Source organism: Eptatretus burgeri, chromosome 12 (assembly GCF_056783735.1).
Source record: "Eptatretus burgeri isolate ZD-2024b chromosome 12, Ebu_testis_v1, whole genome shotgun sequence".
NCBI lineage: Eukaryota > Metazoa > Chordata > Myxini > Myxiniformes > Myxinidae > Eptatretus > Eptatretus burgeri.
In genome coordinates, this window is record NC_140972.1 from 10807884 (window position 1) to 10825383 (window position 17500).

Here is a 17500-nt window from a genome sequence, read left to right on the forward strand (position 1 = left end):
ACGAAATGTCCCTCAGTATCAGATAAACCCCCCCTTCACCATTAACCCCCCCCCCATTCGCCATTAACCCACCCCTTCACCATTAACCCTCCCCTTCACCATTAACCCTCCCTTCGCCATTAATCCTCACCTTCGCCATTAACCCCTCCTAACCATTAACTCCCGCTTCACCATTAACCCCCCCCTTCACCATTAACACCCCCTTCGCCATTAACCCTCCCCTTCACCATTAACCCCCTTCACCATTAACCCCCTTCACCATTAACCCCCCTCACCATTAACCCTCCCCTTCACCATTAACCCTCCCCTTCACCATTAACCCCCTTCACCATTAACCCCCCTTCACCATTAACACCCCCTTCGCCATTAACCCTCCCCTTCACCATTAACCCCCTTCACCATTAACCCCCTCACCATTAACCCCCTTCACCATTAACACCCCCTTCGCCATTAACCCTCCCCTTCACCATTAACCCCCTTCACCATTAACCCCCTTCACCATTAACCCCCTTCACCATTAACCCTCCCCTTCACCATTAACCCTCCCTTCACCATTAACCCCCTTCACCATTAACCCCCTCACCATTAACCCCCCCTCACCATTAACCCTCCCTCACCATTAACCCTCCCCTTCACCATTAACCCTCCCCTTCACCATTAACCCTCCCCTTCACCATTAACCTCGCCTTCACCATTAACCCTCCCCTTCACCATTAACCCTCCCCTTCACCATTAACCCTCCCCTTCACCATTAACTCTCCCCTTCACCATTAACCGCCCCTTCACCATTAACCGCCCCTTCACCATTAACCCTCCCCTTCACCATTAACCCTCCCCTTCACCATTAACCCTCCCCTTCACCATTAACCCTCCCCTTCACCATTAACCCCACCCTTCACCATTAACCCCACCCTTCACCATTAACCCCAACCTTCACCATTAACCCTTCCCTTCATCATTAACCGCCCCTTCACCATTAACTTGGCATACTTGGAGTCGGGTTCTCCCAGAGCTTGGATTTCCAGTCTCACGTGAACTCCATCGCCGTTAGAGCTGGACAAAGAGTGAGTGTCCTTCGCGGTATTGCTCCATACTTGGATCCGCTTGGCTGAGCCCAAATGTACAAAGCCCATGTCCGGAGCGCAATGGAATATGCTCCCCTCGTATGGATGTCTGCAAGTGCCATGTATCTTAAGCTGGATGATGTGCAACGTCGTGCTGTACGTATCATGAAGGCCCCTCCGCAGGAATTGAATATTGATCCTCTCCCATGCAGAAGAACTGTAGTAGGTCTGGGTCTGATGTACAGACTGCACACAGAAGAAGTTCCAGCACTTCTGAGGACCATGCTACCTCCATCGTGGATTCCATCAAGGTTCACCAGAGCAAGTGCTTCCTTTGGAAGCTATGGTGTGCGGCATCTTACTGGCAAGACGTAGAGTGCTCATTGGTCACTTGTTCAGTATGACTGCTCCTATATGCCCGCAACAATACCAGTGTGGAACAGTTTACCAGACGTCACTGCAGGTCACCCAACAACATCCCGGATCAAGGCTTTCTGCTCCAGAGCACACAAATATCTTAAAAGTCTCATATAACATACTGTTAGTTTGAGGGGGGGTATGCATTCAAAGGGTAATTAGGATGTTTAATTAGGTATGCCATGCTGTTCGAGTTTACCAGGATCTCGATGTAATAAGTAGCAATTCAGTGGTGATAAGTTGTCTAGTAAATGTTCATTTCTTCAAGGGGGAAATGATAATTGTCACGTAATTAGATAGGGACACGGGATAGGGTAAGTGTGTCTGCGTAAACCCCTTTTGGTATTCTCTGGAGGCTGGCCGTGACGTCACAGGACAGTGCTGCGGATGGCTCCGCCCCGTGATCACGATTGGCGGAAGGCGACGGCGGTGGGCCAATAAAACGGCTCGATTGGAAGTGACGAGGACGGGAGGATAAAAAGGTTCTGTTCGGGGTCGAAAAAGAAGAGGAAGAAGATCGGGACAAAAAGATCGTGTTTTTTTTGGTGTGGAGGCTGTTGCGCGGGAAGTGTGCTTGTTGTTGTGCGGATTCGATCCTGTTTTTCATCGTGTCTTGGAGCCTTGCTGAGCCTCGTGCCTCACCTTGGTTGGCTCTGGGGTTCTGCTGGCTCGGAGTACGGGGTCGAACGGCGGGCGGACCTGCCTCCCTCTCCTGCTGGCAATTCGGCGCCAGAACTGGTTCCCTGGCGGCTGTGAGCGTACTTGGGCCAAGACCAGGAGGTCGACAGCACCACGGTTTCTCCTGCCCCCCCTGACGAGAGCAAGGCCAGCTCGTCCGACGCCGATCCAGGGACAGTTGCGTCCACACCACAGTCCAGCCTGACCACCAGAAATAGCTACGTTGTGTGTGTGTGTGTGTGTGTGTGTGTGTGTGTGTGTGTGTGTGTGTGTGTGTGTGTGTGTGTGTGTGTGTGTGTGTGTGTGTGTGTGTGTGTGTGTGTGTACTTGGCGCCTTAGAGGGTTTGAGATCTGTATATTCATTGGAATTGTCTGTGTTTTCCCCACGCCCGATCCCACACCATCCCGTCGAATCGCCCCGGATCCCTCTTCTTGCCGAGTCTTGTTATTTCTGGTTAATAATAAAAACAAATAAATATCATCAACTCAGTGAAAAGTGACTTGTGCCACCTTCCTCGTCCCGTTTGCGGTAGAGCGATTAGAACCGCCATGTTTGGGTTATAAATAAATAAACCGCCTCCATCGTTTCGGCTCATTCTACATTGGCGGGACTGTTCAAGTCCCGTGGACGTCACATTGGTGTCAGGAGTGGGATGTTCGAACCCCTCTAAATTATATTTGGTATCGGGAGAATATACCAAGATTAAAATCTCGCCACGAATTGGAATATAAAATTACTACAGAAAAGCGCGCGAGCGCGGGAAAATTTTGGCGGGGTTTTTCAAATTTAAATTAATTGGCGGCAAACGGGACTTCTGCACCATGGCGGATGTGCAGATGTTTGAGGAGGAAGGCCACGTGTCTGGCAGCGAGTCGGGGGAAGAAGGGAGAGACGGGGGTAGGGTTGGAACCTCCCCCGTTCCGAGCGTGGACTGTGCTTCATCGCCCGTAACGGATCCGGCAGCGCCGAAAACCGGCATGATGACGATCTGGACAATGTTGGAACGTTTAATGAGTGCAATTACAGCACGGGGCAAAAATGACTGCACAGGGGGCACAAATGGCAGAAATGACGGCACAAATGGAAAATCAATTCGTGACACAGAGGGCAAAAATGACGGCAAAAATGACGGCAAATGACGGCACAGGGGGCAGAGATGGCGGATCGATTGGGGGTAATGGGGGAACAGTTGGGTGCACGGATTGATTTAATGAGGGATGAATTGGGGGAAAAGATGGAGAAAATGAAAACTGAGATGCAGGAGTGTATGGATGTTAAATTGGGAGAAATATAAAGTAAATTCGAGGATAGATTGGAGGAAACAAAGGTAGAAATTACATTGAAGGGGGAAAATATACGAAAAAAAATTGGTAGATAAAATTAATGCAACGAACATTCGGGTTGATAAAGTGGATGAAAGCCTGGAACGTCATCGTGCCTGTGTGGATGCTCGTATGCAGCTACAGGTTGAAGAGTGGGGAGAGCTGAGGAAGCAAAGGATGAATTTGGCGGAGGAGATAAAAGGATTGGAGGCTCGTTTGGACGAACAAGATAAAATTATGAGCCAAGATGAAGTCTTGGATAAAGGCCTGGTAGAGCCATCTTTTGTAAGTAGAGTGTCCGGGTTGGTTGAGGAGCAGCTTCAAACTCGCGACGGGGCCTTGGAGGAGGTTGTGCGGGCCCAGAAGATCCTGCGGGAAGAGGTGAATCGGTCCATTCAACGTTTGGAACAGGAGGCAAAATTGACCCATGAGACCCTCACCACAAAACATCTTTGGCCACAGTGGGCTCCGAAATTGGATACGCAGCCACAAGGGTGTTTGATCCCTGGGCTGGATTCGGACAAGGGAGAAACTGAGAAGCGGGCCACAGTAAAAGTGATCCCCCTGGTAAATTTCGACGGGTCAGGGAGCCTTGAAGCTTTTCTGACGCAATTTGAGTGTATTTCCCGACTAAACGGGTGGAATGAGCGGGAACGTACAGGGAATTTGGTGGCAACGTTGCGGGGACCAGCCGCAGATGTGTTAAACGTGATCGCGGAGGGATGTTGACCAGCTCCCACATCTGCGAGGCGTTGAGCCGTCGGTTTGGGTTCGCTGCAAACTGTGATCTGGTGCGGGCCCAGCTCCAGCACTGCAGATTAAAGCCGGGTGAGACAGTGCAGGAGCTGGCACAGGACATTTACCAATCAGTCAGGATCGCGTATCGGGACCTTACAGTGGAGGCATGGGACAGACTGGCACTAGAGAAATTTTTAGCTGCTCTTCCTGACCCTGAGGTCCGAGCGCTAGTGGAGTTACAGGATCCACCCACCGTTCACCGAGCGGCCGAGTGCGCGGCCAGGCTGGCCTCGTGGAGTCGGCCGGGTCGGGTTCCAGAGAGGCCATCGGTGACGATCCGACAGGCGGAGATTCGGGATCAGGGAGGGGGGCTGGGAGAAATTGGCATTACCCAAATGCTTCAGAGGATGAATCCTCCTGCTGAACCGCCAGGTCTATCCGAGATGCCCTTTTATAGGTCGGGTCCGGAGATCACTGTCGGGGGTCGGGGAGACTAGATTGGGCTGAGCATATACGGCCATGCTCGGCTGCTGAGATCGTGGCGAAGTGCCCTCCTTTAGTGGAAAAAAAATGAATTGTGGGAAAATTGGCATGGGTTTGTAAGTTCTGCTGGGTTTTAGAGTGACAATCGGGACAGTGGGTAATTGGTAACAAAGCGGGCACAAGTGGCTGTCCAATGGCTGGTGCATGGATCGGGTGAGAAGTGCTGTGTGAGTTGTTTTAAGTTAAGAAATGAAATGTATGGTGCACACATTGATTTTTTTATTGGACATGGTGTGGTAACAGGGAAGGTCATGGTCGGCGAAGTGTTAGAAATGCAGGTGTCACATGTAAGGCCGATGGGGTGGGGGAGTCATGTGGGTTTTGTGGGTGGGGATGATGTGCTTGTCCACAGGGATTGCTGAAGCTCACGGTGAGCGTGAATTGCGACCCCCTTCAAGGAGATTCACCACCTGGTGGCTAATGGTGACAGTGTCTGGAGGCAACTGGGAGAGGGTCTGGTTGGGCGACCAAGGCGGGTAGGACCTTGGCGACCCAGGAAGGCCAGAGGAGCCAGTGAGACCCCTTCCAGAGTGTTGTACGGGATTAGAGCTGATGGCTACCAGGGGGGAGGGAATCAAAGGGAGCGGGGTGGAGAAACGTCCGGGTTGGACTAAAGCTTACCTGTGGGCATGGTTGCACCTGAGATGCCCCCATCATCTTGTGGTAACCCACCCCACGGCCATGACGGGATTCAGCGTGCATGATTAAAATGAGGACCATGACCTAGAAATGTGATGAAGACCATGGTGTGAGTGTTGTGATGATGTATGAGTCCCACTCGATCCCGCACAACTTGACATGTGCAGCAAGGGCATGATGTCCGCATAATTTTTGGGCATGCAAATTTGAAAATTGGCTCCCCAGGTAACGCTGGGTCTATTAGCATCCACTGGGGGAGGCGGTCAAGTGTAAATATCCTGTGAATAGTGTCGTTAAGGCTTAGAGTAGGAATGTAAAGTATAAGTGTTGTGTTTTTGTGGAACCTTTTGTTTCCCCTCCCCAGATCACTGGAAGAGTGTTGGGCAAGAGCGATGATCCGGAGGATGAAGTGCAACTTCGCTCAGTGCTCTCATGTGATAAAATAATAATAAAAAAAAACAAACAAAAAAAAACGAATGATTGTTTAGGCGAGGATAAGCCCATAAGGGGGTAGTACATTAAGCAGGATAGGTAAGTTAGCTGCGACTCGCTGCCCATTGCCCCTCCTACTTTATTTCGTGAGGTCAATTAGGTGTGAGTCAGTAAGTGTTAAGGCTGGTATGGTAGCACCTGTGATATACCTTGCAGGAGCTGCGGTACCAGAGGAGGAGGCAGTGTTACGTTTGAGGGGGGGTATGCATTCAAAGGGTAATTTGGATGTTTAATTAGGTATGCCATGCTGTTCGAGTTTACCAGGATCTCGATGTAATAAGTAGCAATTCAGTGGTGATAAGTTGTCTAGTAAATGTTCATTTCTTCAAGGGGAAAATGATAATTGTCACGTAATTAGATAGGGACACGGGATAGGGTAAGTGTGTCTGCGTAAACCCCTTTTGGTATTCTCTGGAGGCTGGCCGTGACGTCACAGGACAGTGCTGCGGATGGCTCCGCCCCGTGATCACGATTGGCGGAAGGCGACGGCGGTGGGCCAATAAAACGGCTCGATTGGAAGTGACGAGGACCAAGGATAAAAAGGTTCTGTTCGGGGTCGAAAAAAAGAAGAGGAAGAAGATCGGGACAAAACGATCGTATTTTTTTGGTGTGGAGGCTGTTGCGCAGGAAGCATCCTTGTTGTGCTGATTCAATCGTGTTCTTCATCATGTCTTGGAGCCTTGCTGAGCCTCGTGCCTCACCTTGGTTGGCTCTGGGGTTCTGCTGGCTCGGAGTACGGGGTCGAACGGCGGGCGGACCTGCCTCCCTCTCCTGCTCGCAATTTGGCGCCAGAACTGGTACCCTGGCGGCTGTGAGCGGACTTGGGCCAAGACCAGGAGGTCGACAGCACCACGGTTTCTCCTGCCCCCCCTGACGAGAGCAAGGCCAGCTCGTCCGACGCCGATCCAGGGACAGTTGCGTCCACACCACGGTCCAGCCTGACCACCAGAAATAGCTACGTGTGTGTGTGTGTGCGTGCGCGTGTGTGTGTGTGTGTGTGTGTGTGTGTGTGTGTGTGTGTGTGTGTGTGTGTGTGTGTGTGTGTGTGTGTGTGTGTGTGTGTGTGTGTGTGTGTGTGTGTGTGTGTGTGTGTGCTTGGCGCCTTAGAGGGTTTGAGATCTGTATATTCATTGGAATTGTCTGTGTTTTTCCCCACGCCCGATCCCACACCATCCCGTCGAATCGCCCCGGATCCCTCTTCTTGCCGAGTCTTGTTATTTCTGGTTAATAATAAAAACAAATAAACATCATCAACTCAGTGAAAAGTGACTCGTGCCACCTTCCTCGTCCCGTTTGCGGTAGAGCGATTAGAACCGCCATCTTTGGGTTATAAATAAATAAACCGCCTCCATCGTTTCGGCTCATTCTACGTTGGCGGGACTGTTCAAGTCCCGTGGACGTCACAATACTTATGATAATGTTGTTTTGTATGTACGATTCTGTCACCTTGTTTTTCTTTCACCTACCTGTTTCCCTTTGTGCCATTCCAGACTTCAAATGAGGATGCAGGTGCTCCAAGCAGCAGTGATAACATCTCGGGTTACAATAAAGAGGTTACCGTCCCTGTAACATCGCGTCTGGAGCAGTGCTTTGTGACATTTTCCTCACTGGAGTTCTCAGGGCAGGTGTACATGACCCCACTTGACTTCCTGCAGTCATTAACGTCAGAAAAACCACGTGAGACCTTCTGCTTCGTTAATCATTCCAATCCACTCCATACTTCGTTCTCTAATCATTTATTCGCTACTCTCATTTTATCAATCAAAATAATTTACTGTTTAATGCTCAAGTTTTTTTTTTTTGTTTGTTTGCTTGCACTCATTTTGATGTTTTGACCTTTTATTTTGGTGAATGAATATGAATGATTTTATTTTTGGAAAACCTGCAGGAATTTCGAATTTTTTTACTCGACATTATCCACGCAACAACTAAAAATACAACTTAAACACTTTGTTCAGTCATTGTTTGTGAGGAATAGATTTGTGCACAAGAACATCTCAAGCGTCCACAACCTGACCCTACCACGGCCTGCCCCGTCCCACCCTGTCCCGTCTCGTCCACGCTCCGCCCCATCCTGGCTGACACGTTTGTGTTTCATGTAATTTTATTAGTTGATGACTACTTGTTCCCTTCAACAAATGTTGATGGTTACTCGTGCAAGTAAAGACTTATGGAGGGGAGTGGGGTCAGTTGTCACGGAGATCTGTGACTGTCTTGTTTGGCATGGTAATTAATGTAATTAATGGCATTTTTTGTTTCTTTACTTTGTTTCAAGGTTTTAAAGAGCGAAAGACTCTCTCTACAAAGGTAGGTTTTCCTCCCATTGTACAAGGGTTACCATACATTCCACATTGTACTTTTGCTATTACATCCAACCTTTCATCTTTACGGCCTTTTGCCATGTCTCGCGTCCCATTCCCTATCTCGTCCCACATCCCGTTACCTATCCCTTGATGGACGTTACATCTCCACAAAACATGGAAAATTGTGTTTTTGGAAATTACGTCAGTCACAAAAACATGAATTCCTCACAATTTTTACTTATTTATAGATTTGCGAACATAATAATAATAATAGTAATGATTATTATTATTATTTTTAATAGCTTCAGCAATATTTCCATCCTCTCAAGAGTTGTCTTGCATTGTCCTGATTTTAACATCAATGACGGAATTGCATCGAACACAATGCTCAGGATCGCTGGTATGAGGTGGATGCAAAGCTTTGCGGTATGAAAGCGTGTTGTTTATAGGAAAGCAGATATCATGAATATTGATACGGGGATTAAAAGCCAGCAGCGATGGGATAGGTTTGACGAGGAAATTGACAAAACAGCACGTTTATCTCATTTTAGAAACGATACCAGAGGCTGATTTTGTTTGGGCAAAGTGTGTGCTAAAGAAATGGACTATGGGAAACGTGGCTTGAAGACCACATGGGTTGTTTGAAACACAAGGAATTGCTCCAGATGCAAAATCTCAATTATGCACCACTAGGTATGTATTGTTCCGTTTACAGTTGGGGACGGTCGTCGGATTAGGTCCCTAAACACCGTACGTGTTCGCGTTAAGATATTACCTTTTTAAGCATCTTAAGTGCACGTTCAGGGCTAAGTTGTCCTCTGTATTGCTCGAGAGGGGATGGACTTTGGCTGATTTGGCGGCGAGTTAGGTTAAGGGCATCTTGTGCTTGTGTTCCCTCACGTCTGAATCGGAGCGAGGTCATGTGAGAACCAGCATGGTGGTTCCACGTGCCTCCTATGTTGAAGCCATTGAGGTGTTATATTTGTTCACACCTTGTTGTTTGGTGGTTTTTAAAAATTGTTATTATTGTTTTGGGTCAGCAGAAAGTCTTCGGCTTGCCCAAGCAATCTGTTGCAACAGGACGGTTGACAAATGGTTCCTTCACAACACAATTGGTCAATATAGAACCTTCAACGCCGTTGGCCTTAGAGAGTCCAAAATGCAGAGGCCATGGTGTTGGGTTTCACTGCAGAAACATCTTTCATTTTCACAGGTGCCAAAGCTGTGGAACATGACCGTCAGTCCTGCAGGCTCACGACGATGTTCCAACACGATGCTGAGGTTTACAAAGGGGTCTAATTAAGTTTTCACCGACAATGGACGAATGGGATAAAATGGATCCTTGGTTAAGCATTTGATACCTGCAGCAGAGTCTGACATGCTATGATGGAAATGTTACATCATTAAAAGTGACTATTTTATTTTTTTCATTCCACGAACAATACTTTCGGTTATTGATTGAGTGACATGCATGACAAAGACAATGAGAGACAAAAATGTGTTTGTTTCATGGACTTGGTGATCCATCCTGACAGATTGGTTTCCACTTACGGATTTTTTTAGCCCCCGTTGGATTTGGCCTGAGACGGGGACTTATGGATTTGGTCTCGATTTTCGTGTCCATGCGTGTGTGCACGTGTGCGTCCGCAACCATATCTCGGACATGTATGGACCGATTTTTATTTGGACTTGGCACATAGACAACACATAATGCTGTACATATGCACGTCATTTTTCTTTTCGACATCAGATCCAAGATGGCCAACACATGCATTTTAGTTATAAAAAAACAACAACCCCATGTTGAACACGTCCTCAACCATTTCTCAGACATGCATTTAGCGATCTTATTCAAACTTGGCAGACAGATAATGAATGAGGGCTTGCAATATGCACGTCATTTTTTTCAAGATCAGATCCAAGATGGCCGACTGATGGCCATTTTAGTTGTAACAAAACCCAATATTGAACACGTCCACTATTTCTCGGACATGCATTTACCAACGTTGCTCAAACTGGGCACACAGATAAAGAATGATTCCTTACATAAGTATGTAATTTTTTTTCCAAGATCAGATCCAAGATGGCCAACTGACAACCATTTTGTTAATTAAACGTGTCCCCAACCATTTCTCCGACAGGTATGGTCCGATTTTGTTCAAACTTGGCACAAGCACAGTATGCAATGGCATACACATACACTAACTTTATTTTGCGATCTTATCAAAGATGGCCGAATGGTGGACTAGTGGCCATTTCAGTTGCAAAAAAACCCCCCCGTATCGAACGCGTCCACAACCATTTCTCAGACATGCATTTACTGATGTTGTTTAAACTTGGCAAACAGATAATGAATGATGGATTATATATGTACTAGTGATGCCCGTGCACATGCACGGGATAGCAGTACAACATAGCTGGTAGCAGACGACAGACCGTACACGGCGAATGACAAAAATATGCATTGTGCAAAATGCAAGTGGTACTATGGAACGCCAAGACTTCCCAAACATTGTCGGCATGTCCGCTAAGTGCCACAGCAATTTCATAGGGATAGTGTGACGGCGAGCCGAGTTTTTAGTGTGCAAGCTCTTGGTATTATAATAGAGATGTATTTTTTTTTTCAAAATCAGATCCAAGATGGCTGACCTGCAGCCATTTTGTTACTTTAATGTGTCCCCAACCATTTCTCAGTCAAGCATTGTTCAATTTTGCTCAAAATTGGCACAAGCAGAGTACATGATGGCATCCACGTGCCTCCTTACTTTATTTTGCAATCTGCTCAAAGATGGCCGAGCTGACTGGTAGACTGGCAGCCATTTTAGTTGTACATAAATATGGACTCGTATCACCCTTCAACTCTGTACAGCAAAATTACTAAAACAATGGGGGCTATGACATTTTGTCTATTTTACTTGTGTTTTTTTATAGGAAGTGAAAACTTTGTTGGCTTCCACACCACCTCTAAAGTCTGCCTCATCTAATCTCTTCCAGTCACTTGGAAACCGTGGTGAGTGTGACACAGAAAAGTGAACTTTTAATGTCATTTCTGACAAATTGTTTTTTCAATAACTTTGTTGATATCTTTATTTAAATGGATTGCGTGTCTTTCCTACCCAACAGGTCTGTTATCTTACGCTGACTACCTGTTCCTGCTTTGCATCCTCACGAGTATGTGACATAATACATGTTTGTCCGTCAACAATCGTGTTCCCTCCATTTAGTCTTACTTTGAGGTCTCACCACCCACTCACCACCCACACTCTACACACAATCTATTACAGTGTATTATTCACATTCTCTCATCGCACTTTATCTCCAATTCCACATCTTCCCATGAAGCTCGGCTGGGCGTCCACCTGGATTTTTTTTTTTTTCCTTGTCCAATGAAATTTGCTTCACCTGAGTTGAGTTGTGCTCATGTAGGATTTTTACCTGCTGTAAATTGAGTACATGATGGTGTTTTCATTCAAGTATGCTTGAAAATTTTATTTGCAGAGCCACAGCATGGCTTTAAAATTGCCTTCAAGATGTTCGACACAGATGGCAATGAGCAGGTTGACAAGGCCGAGTTTATCAAGGTAAAGGTGAAGGATCTGTTGCTGAAGATAGCGAGAGCAATGAAGAGTTTATTGTAATATATTTTAACCTTTATTTGTAATTTGACAATATCCGTTATTGACTTGCTTGAAGCTTGACTCCACAGGTGCAGTTTTACGATCGTTTTTACAGTAGGGCGGATTTTGGGAAGCGCTGACCTTCCATGTGCCCATCCCATGTTGTCTTTAGAGCATTAAGAATGAACCATAACAGGTAAATAGGTGTCCCGATGGTGCGATTTGACAGGGATTTCCCTGGCAATGGATTTCCCTGTCTCTGGCAATGGACTTTCACTGGATCCAGATCATGCTGTTAAGCTGTATAAAGTGGATGAGATGGGATTTCACTTATCCGTTGTTATCACCTGACAAAACTGCACGTGACAAAGCACAACAAATCGACCAATGAAAATCGACTACGTCATTGTCCTCATGTTGCTGTATTTCAATCCGACATCACAAAAAAATATATATCTTACTCTATCGTGTGTGAAAAATGTATGAGCTATATATTTTAATTGTAATGTGACTTTTTAGCTTTATATCGCTCTTATGTATAGCTTGTAAGTTGTGAAAATCAGATAGTACAAAAACAAGAATGACCGCACTGTGGTCATCAACTGCAACAAAATCCGGTAACGGGCCGATTGGGAAACACACATTTAATGCGCTATTAAAAGATTAAATCGACACCTCTCATCCACGTCAACCTCCGCCACGGTTACATCAGAGGCTAAGCGCATGTAAATGGTTACCACTCTGTTTCAAAAAATGTCAAAAAATGAGGTTTGTTCCATTGCCTTCTCACTACATTTTCCTGAAAGTGTAAGTCTAACTGAGTTCAGAACAAAAAACCGTATAGCTTAATTACATATATATATATATATATATATATATATATATATATATATATATATATATATATATATATATATATATATATATATATATATATATGTACACACCGAAATATGATACTTTGAAGAAGGGGTACCTATTCTGATGGTTTTGCGAGTTTTCCATGAAATTACCTCATTTTTCTTTTTTTTTTCTTTTTTGGCAAAATAAATGAAGATCATAGTATGAAACTTATTCTAACAACTAATCTAATAATCAAAATACCAATTTCTGGGATTATTAAGAAATAATACATACCTATTTTTTTATTACTGCTCTATTCATTGACTGTCAGATGCTGAAAAGCACTAAAAGAGAGATTTATCGAACAAATTCTTGGACGTAAATTTTAAATTCAATCAATTCTGGGAGTATCAAAAAGCTCTCTAAATTCTCCAAAACTGTTTTAACTGCCTTCTACATTAATAAAATTTTTTTTAAATACCTGGAAAAATATTAAAAAAAAAATTTAAGAAATTGATTTTTTAAATCAAATTCAAAAAAGTGTGATGTGCAGTCGGACAAAAATGCAAAATTACTCTAAACCAAAGCCATGCATGTTTTCAATATTTTTAAAATACTATTATATCTATATCACTGTGCCCCATTTGTAAATAAATTTTAGTGAAAATAATCTGATTCACAGAAGAATAAAAGCATTTTTTTAAAAAAAAGTGACGTGCAGTCGGACATTTGGGTTGGAAAGTTCAGTCAAGCCGCTGTAATTAAGTATCCACCCGGATCATCTCAATTTTTTTTACATTGATTATTGGTAATAAGTTGAATAATTTAAGACACTTAAATATGAGTTCTTGATAAACTAGTCATTTTGTTAGGGGATTTCATAGTCCCAGGCTCTAAAAGGTCAATAAAACAAGAAAAAATAAAAATATGCCAGAATGTGCATATATCATGCGAATCCACCACTGACTGACACAAATGCTGATTTTCTCAGACGGTGGGTGACCTTTTGATGAGATGAGAAATTTCATATAGAATGTTTTATATGTTGTATTTTTGCATGGTCTAATATATTTCATATTTTAAGGTGAAACAAGAAAAAAGGCCAATACTGGGCATGTATATTCAATAAAAATCCTGTCGATTCAGTAATATCCATCATAGACCCATGAACCTATATATTTTAAGGTCCTATGGAACACTATCTGTGCAATGAATCAAATTTCATGACCAGTAGTAGTCTTTGTGACTTTCAAAAATGCCACTCAAGTCAGGGTATGCCCTAAAATAGGGGTGGTAACCACTTACATGCGTTTAGCTGAGAACGAGTTGATTCACCACACGGTCACAAATTGATTAACCCCAATATGGGACTGTTCAAAAACTCCGTAATGCTATTTCCTTAGTAATTTACGAAACATAGTGCTGGATTGCATACCATGCATTCTGACGGACTTCATTAATACTATTAGTCGACATCTGATTTAAATTTTTCAGAATCCCTCCTGATGATTAACACTCGACCCAAACAAAGCCAATGGAAATCTGATGCAACAAACCCGAACACTCCGAACAGTGGAGAATCAAATTGGCAGGGGCCAACTGGCCTAATGTGATGGCGGCCATATCATTTTGTCTGGGTGCCATGGTGGGTGGAGTCGAGCGACCGATGTGGGTGTGGTCCGGCAGCTGTCCGACCAATGGGTGCACATTTCAAAAATCGACCTCAACCAAGAACCTCAACAACAGCAGCAACACGGAGCTCTTGTAAACCTGTGACATGTCGCAGGTAAAGAAAACCCATGATGTCTATTAATGTTATCACCCTCAGTGGAAATTTTATGAATCACACCCTTGGTGTCCCATGTACCTCAACCTAAGTGGTGCGCTTGGTTTACTCCCTCGCTGAAGGTCGTTTCGATCCAGCTGGGTATTTGTTGACAATCCAATGGTGACTTGGTAGTTATCTTGTGATGAGCCGTTTCCAGATCCCTAAATCTAGGCCTTGATTTAGTGATCACTTGCCTGTGTACTGTATCTGCATGTTTGATTTTTCTTTCCTTTTTCTCAAACAAGTCCCTTTGTTACCTTGTTCACCCATCCAGCTTCAGCAGATATTCCGAAAAAGTCGTGACAACAGAAAAAGTAACTTCCAATACAACGAGGTACGTCCTTCGCTCATTCTGTTCTCTGATGTGGACTGAACCTGCGTTTAAACGAGCATGATATGGGAGTGTTGTCATGACAACAGATTACATTGAATTGTATAGTAAAACCAACTCTTGTTTATTATGCAGTTTGATTCACTCCAAAAATAAAACCATTCGTTTGGTTCTGATTTTGTAATTATCTGGTTAGTGTAATTTGTGGTGATGTCTGACCGTGTCATCGATTAGACAGATTTAACCATCTGTGATCTGAAATATTTGCCTTGTTGGAATACAAGTAAATGTTAAAGGGTTAAACTTGCTCACATATTTGAATATATTCTGGGGTTCAGTGTATTTACCTTGTATCACGTTATCCTGTTATTTTATTTATTTATTTTTAAAAACAATGTCATGGCTTGCGGAAGAGCTGGTACAGTGAAACCTCGCTTGTACGGACTTTGGATAACTCGGACTAGTCTGTCTGGTAGTTGTTTGCCTGGCGCGACCGCGTTGTCAGTTGGTGTTTATCTACCGAGCGATGTGGAGCTCGGAGCAACCTTTTCCTTTTTCTAACTTTCAGCACCATATAAAGTGTTTTACGGTTGGGCCAAATAAATAAAGGAAGGAGTGAAGAGTAAAAAAGGAAACATGTCGAAAACTATTGCAGACAAGTTAAAATAATAGAGAGACTTGAAAATGGCATGGCTGGAACAAGGACCGTGGAGGAGTTTGCAATATCTAAACAACAGTGTCTGATATTAAGAAAAACCAAGACAAAACTAGAACGAGACTCAGTAGTGCATACCTCTGTCAATTAGAACAAGTTTACATTTTGTATCCCACTGAAAGGCTGGATCTGCATCCGGACCTGAATCAAAAATCTAATCAATTTGATCTTGTCACATACTAAACCTCTTGTCCACCAAATTTCGTCCGAATCCTTCATAACTTTTTGAGATATCCTGTTCACAGACAGACAGGCATGAAAGCATGATGTCCATCCACCTTCGGTGGTGGAAGTAATGAAGAAGTTTGCTTTGAAGTTTGATGTCGGTGCTCGGAGTGCTGCGTCAACAAGAATGACATTGAAATGGTGGAATGCAAGTGGAAGAAGCAGTTTCTAATTTGTACGTACAGCAGTGTTTAAGTGGTGCTGCCGCCAGAAGTCTCGCTGCACATTTAGGCATCCCTAGTTTTGTTGCAAGCAATGGGTGCTTGTGGCATTTTCGGAAAAGGCACATTTTCAACAAGAAAATCTGTGGTGAGGCTCCAAGTGGTGACGTTGAAAATGTAAAGCTATCCAGACAGAAACTGAACAGTATTATGATTGAACTTCGGAGTGAGTTTAGCCCAGGTGTACCATGCTGACCAAACTGAACTGAGCTATACTGGAGGTCTTTGCCAGAAAATACTCAGGATATGAGGAGTGAGGAGGCAACACCAGTCAGAAGGGACTTTCTGCTCTTCTCTGTGCAAATGCTGACGGCAGCCATCGACTGAAGTCAGTAATTGTGGGCAGGTCAAAACGCCCACAAATATTGAAGGACTGCATGGACAGGCTTCCTGTGCTGTACTACAACTCTGTTAACGCGTGGTTGATAATGCAAGCCATCACGAGAGACTGCTTTCACCATCATTTTGATCCCAACGTGAGGAGACATCAAATTGAAGTCCTGAAGCTTGCCCCTGAGAACGTCGAGGCAATTTCGATCCTGGATAATGCTCCCTCACATTGAAACGTTATGCAGTCAGTGTGGCAAAATTAGGTGCCTCGATTTGCCACCCAATAACAACCTCGCTAATTCAACCGATGGATCGGGGCATCATGATGGCCTGTATTGACAAATTCATGGTGTTGTTGTTGGAGAGTGAAGATGAAGAATAGTACTAAAAGGACGCAAAACCTGAGCACATATTATGGCAAGCAACATCAATTCGGCCATTTCCAACTGGGCAAGTACATTGTAAGAACTTAAACTGCTGGAAGAAACTCTCGTTGGACAATGATGTTCTTCTTGATGTTGAAGGTTTTGAACTTGAGGACTCTCAAACTGTGATGAAGTTGCCTGGGGAAGCTTCCACCTCTAGATAATGTTGGAGAGTGGTTGACGAAGGAAACCCTGGCTACCACAACTTTACGGGGTCCTTCCTGACTCTTCCTTATGCATAGATTCATCCCATCTCATCTTCAGTTATCGAACCCATCCTCCCAACCTTGGTACACTGAATCCTGTGGTGAGGCAGTTACCTTAAAACTACTCGCTTTCTCCTGCTAGAAGGCAAATCAGACTGTAGGCAACCTCAGATCATTCCACAAAGCCTGCAACAAGTGTGTGTGTACTCTCAGGAGAGCCAGAAAACAATGTCTGTCCAACCTCAAGAATGAGCTTTTCAAACTTGTCTCCCTCTCAGATCTGCTGGTGGTGCCTTTTCAAGTCTGTCTCTGGTGTATGCTCCCCCTCCACCCCTTCCTTCACATCAAGTAGCAACACAGCCCACTCTGCTCCTGAGAAGGCCGAATGCCACAATTTCATGTTTTCTTCAAAATCTTGTGTCCTCAACGCCCCCACCTCTCTCTCTCTCTCTCTCTCTCTCTCTCTCTCTCTCTCTCTCTCTCTCTCTCTCTCTCTCTCTCTCTCTCTTTCTCTTTCTCTTTCTCTTTCTCTTTCTCTTTCTCTTTCTCTTTCTCTTTCTCT

At 44.6% G+C, this 17500-nt stretch overlaps 1 protein-coding gene and 1 pseudogene across 2 annotated transcripts in view; both read left to right on the top strand.

Annotated features, from left to right (window-relative positions):
* LOC147015082 (uncharacterized) overlaps positions 1–1439 on the top strand; it is a 2877-nt pseudogene extending 1438 nt beyond the window's left edge.
* LOC147015081 (calcium uptake protein 3, mitochondrial-like) overlaps positions 1–17500 on the top strand; it is a 71791-nt gene that overhangs the window by 1851 nt on the left and 52440 nt on the right. For both annotated transcript variants that reach the window (XM_085849489.1, XM_085849490.1), the window contains exons 2-7: positions 7385–7571; positions 8170–8201; positions 11129–11207; positions 11321–11368; positions 11696–11778; positions 14760–14819. In XM_085849489.1, coding sequence (XP_085705615.1) covers positions 7385–7571; positions 8170–8201; positions 11129–11207; positions 11321–11368; positions 11696–11778; positions 14760–14819 — 489 coding nt within the window. The remainder of the gene's footprint in view (positions 1–7384; positions 7572–8169; positions 8202–11128; positions 11208–11320; positions 11369–11695; positions 11779–14759; positions 14820–17500) is intronic.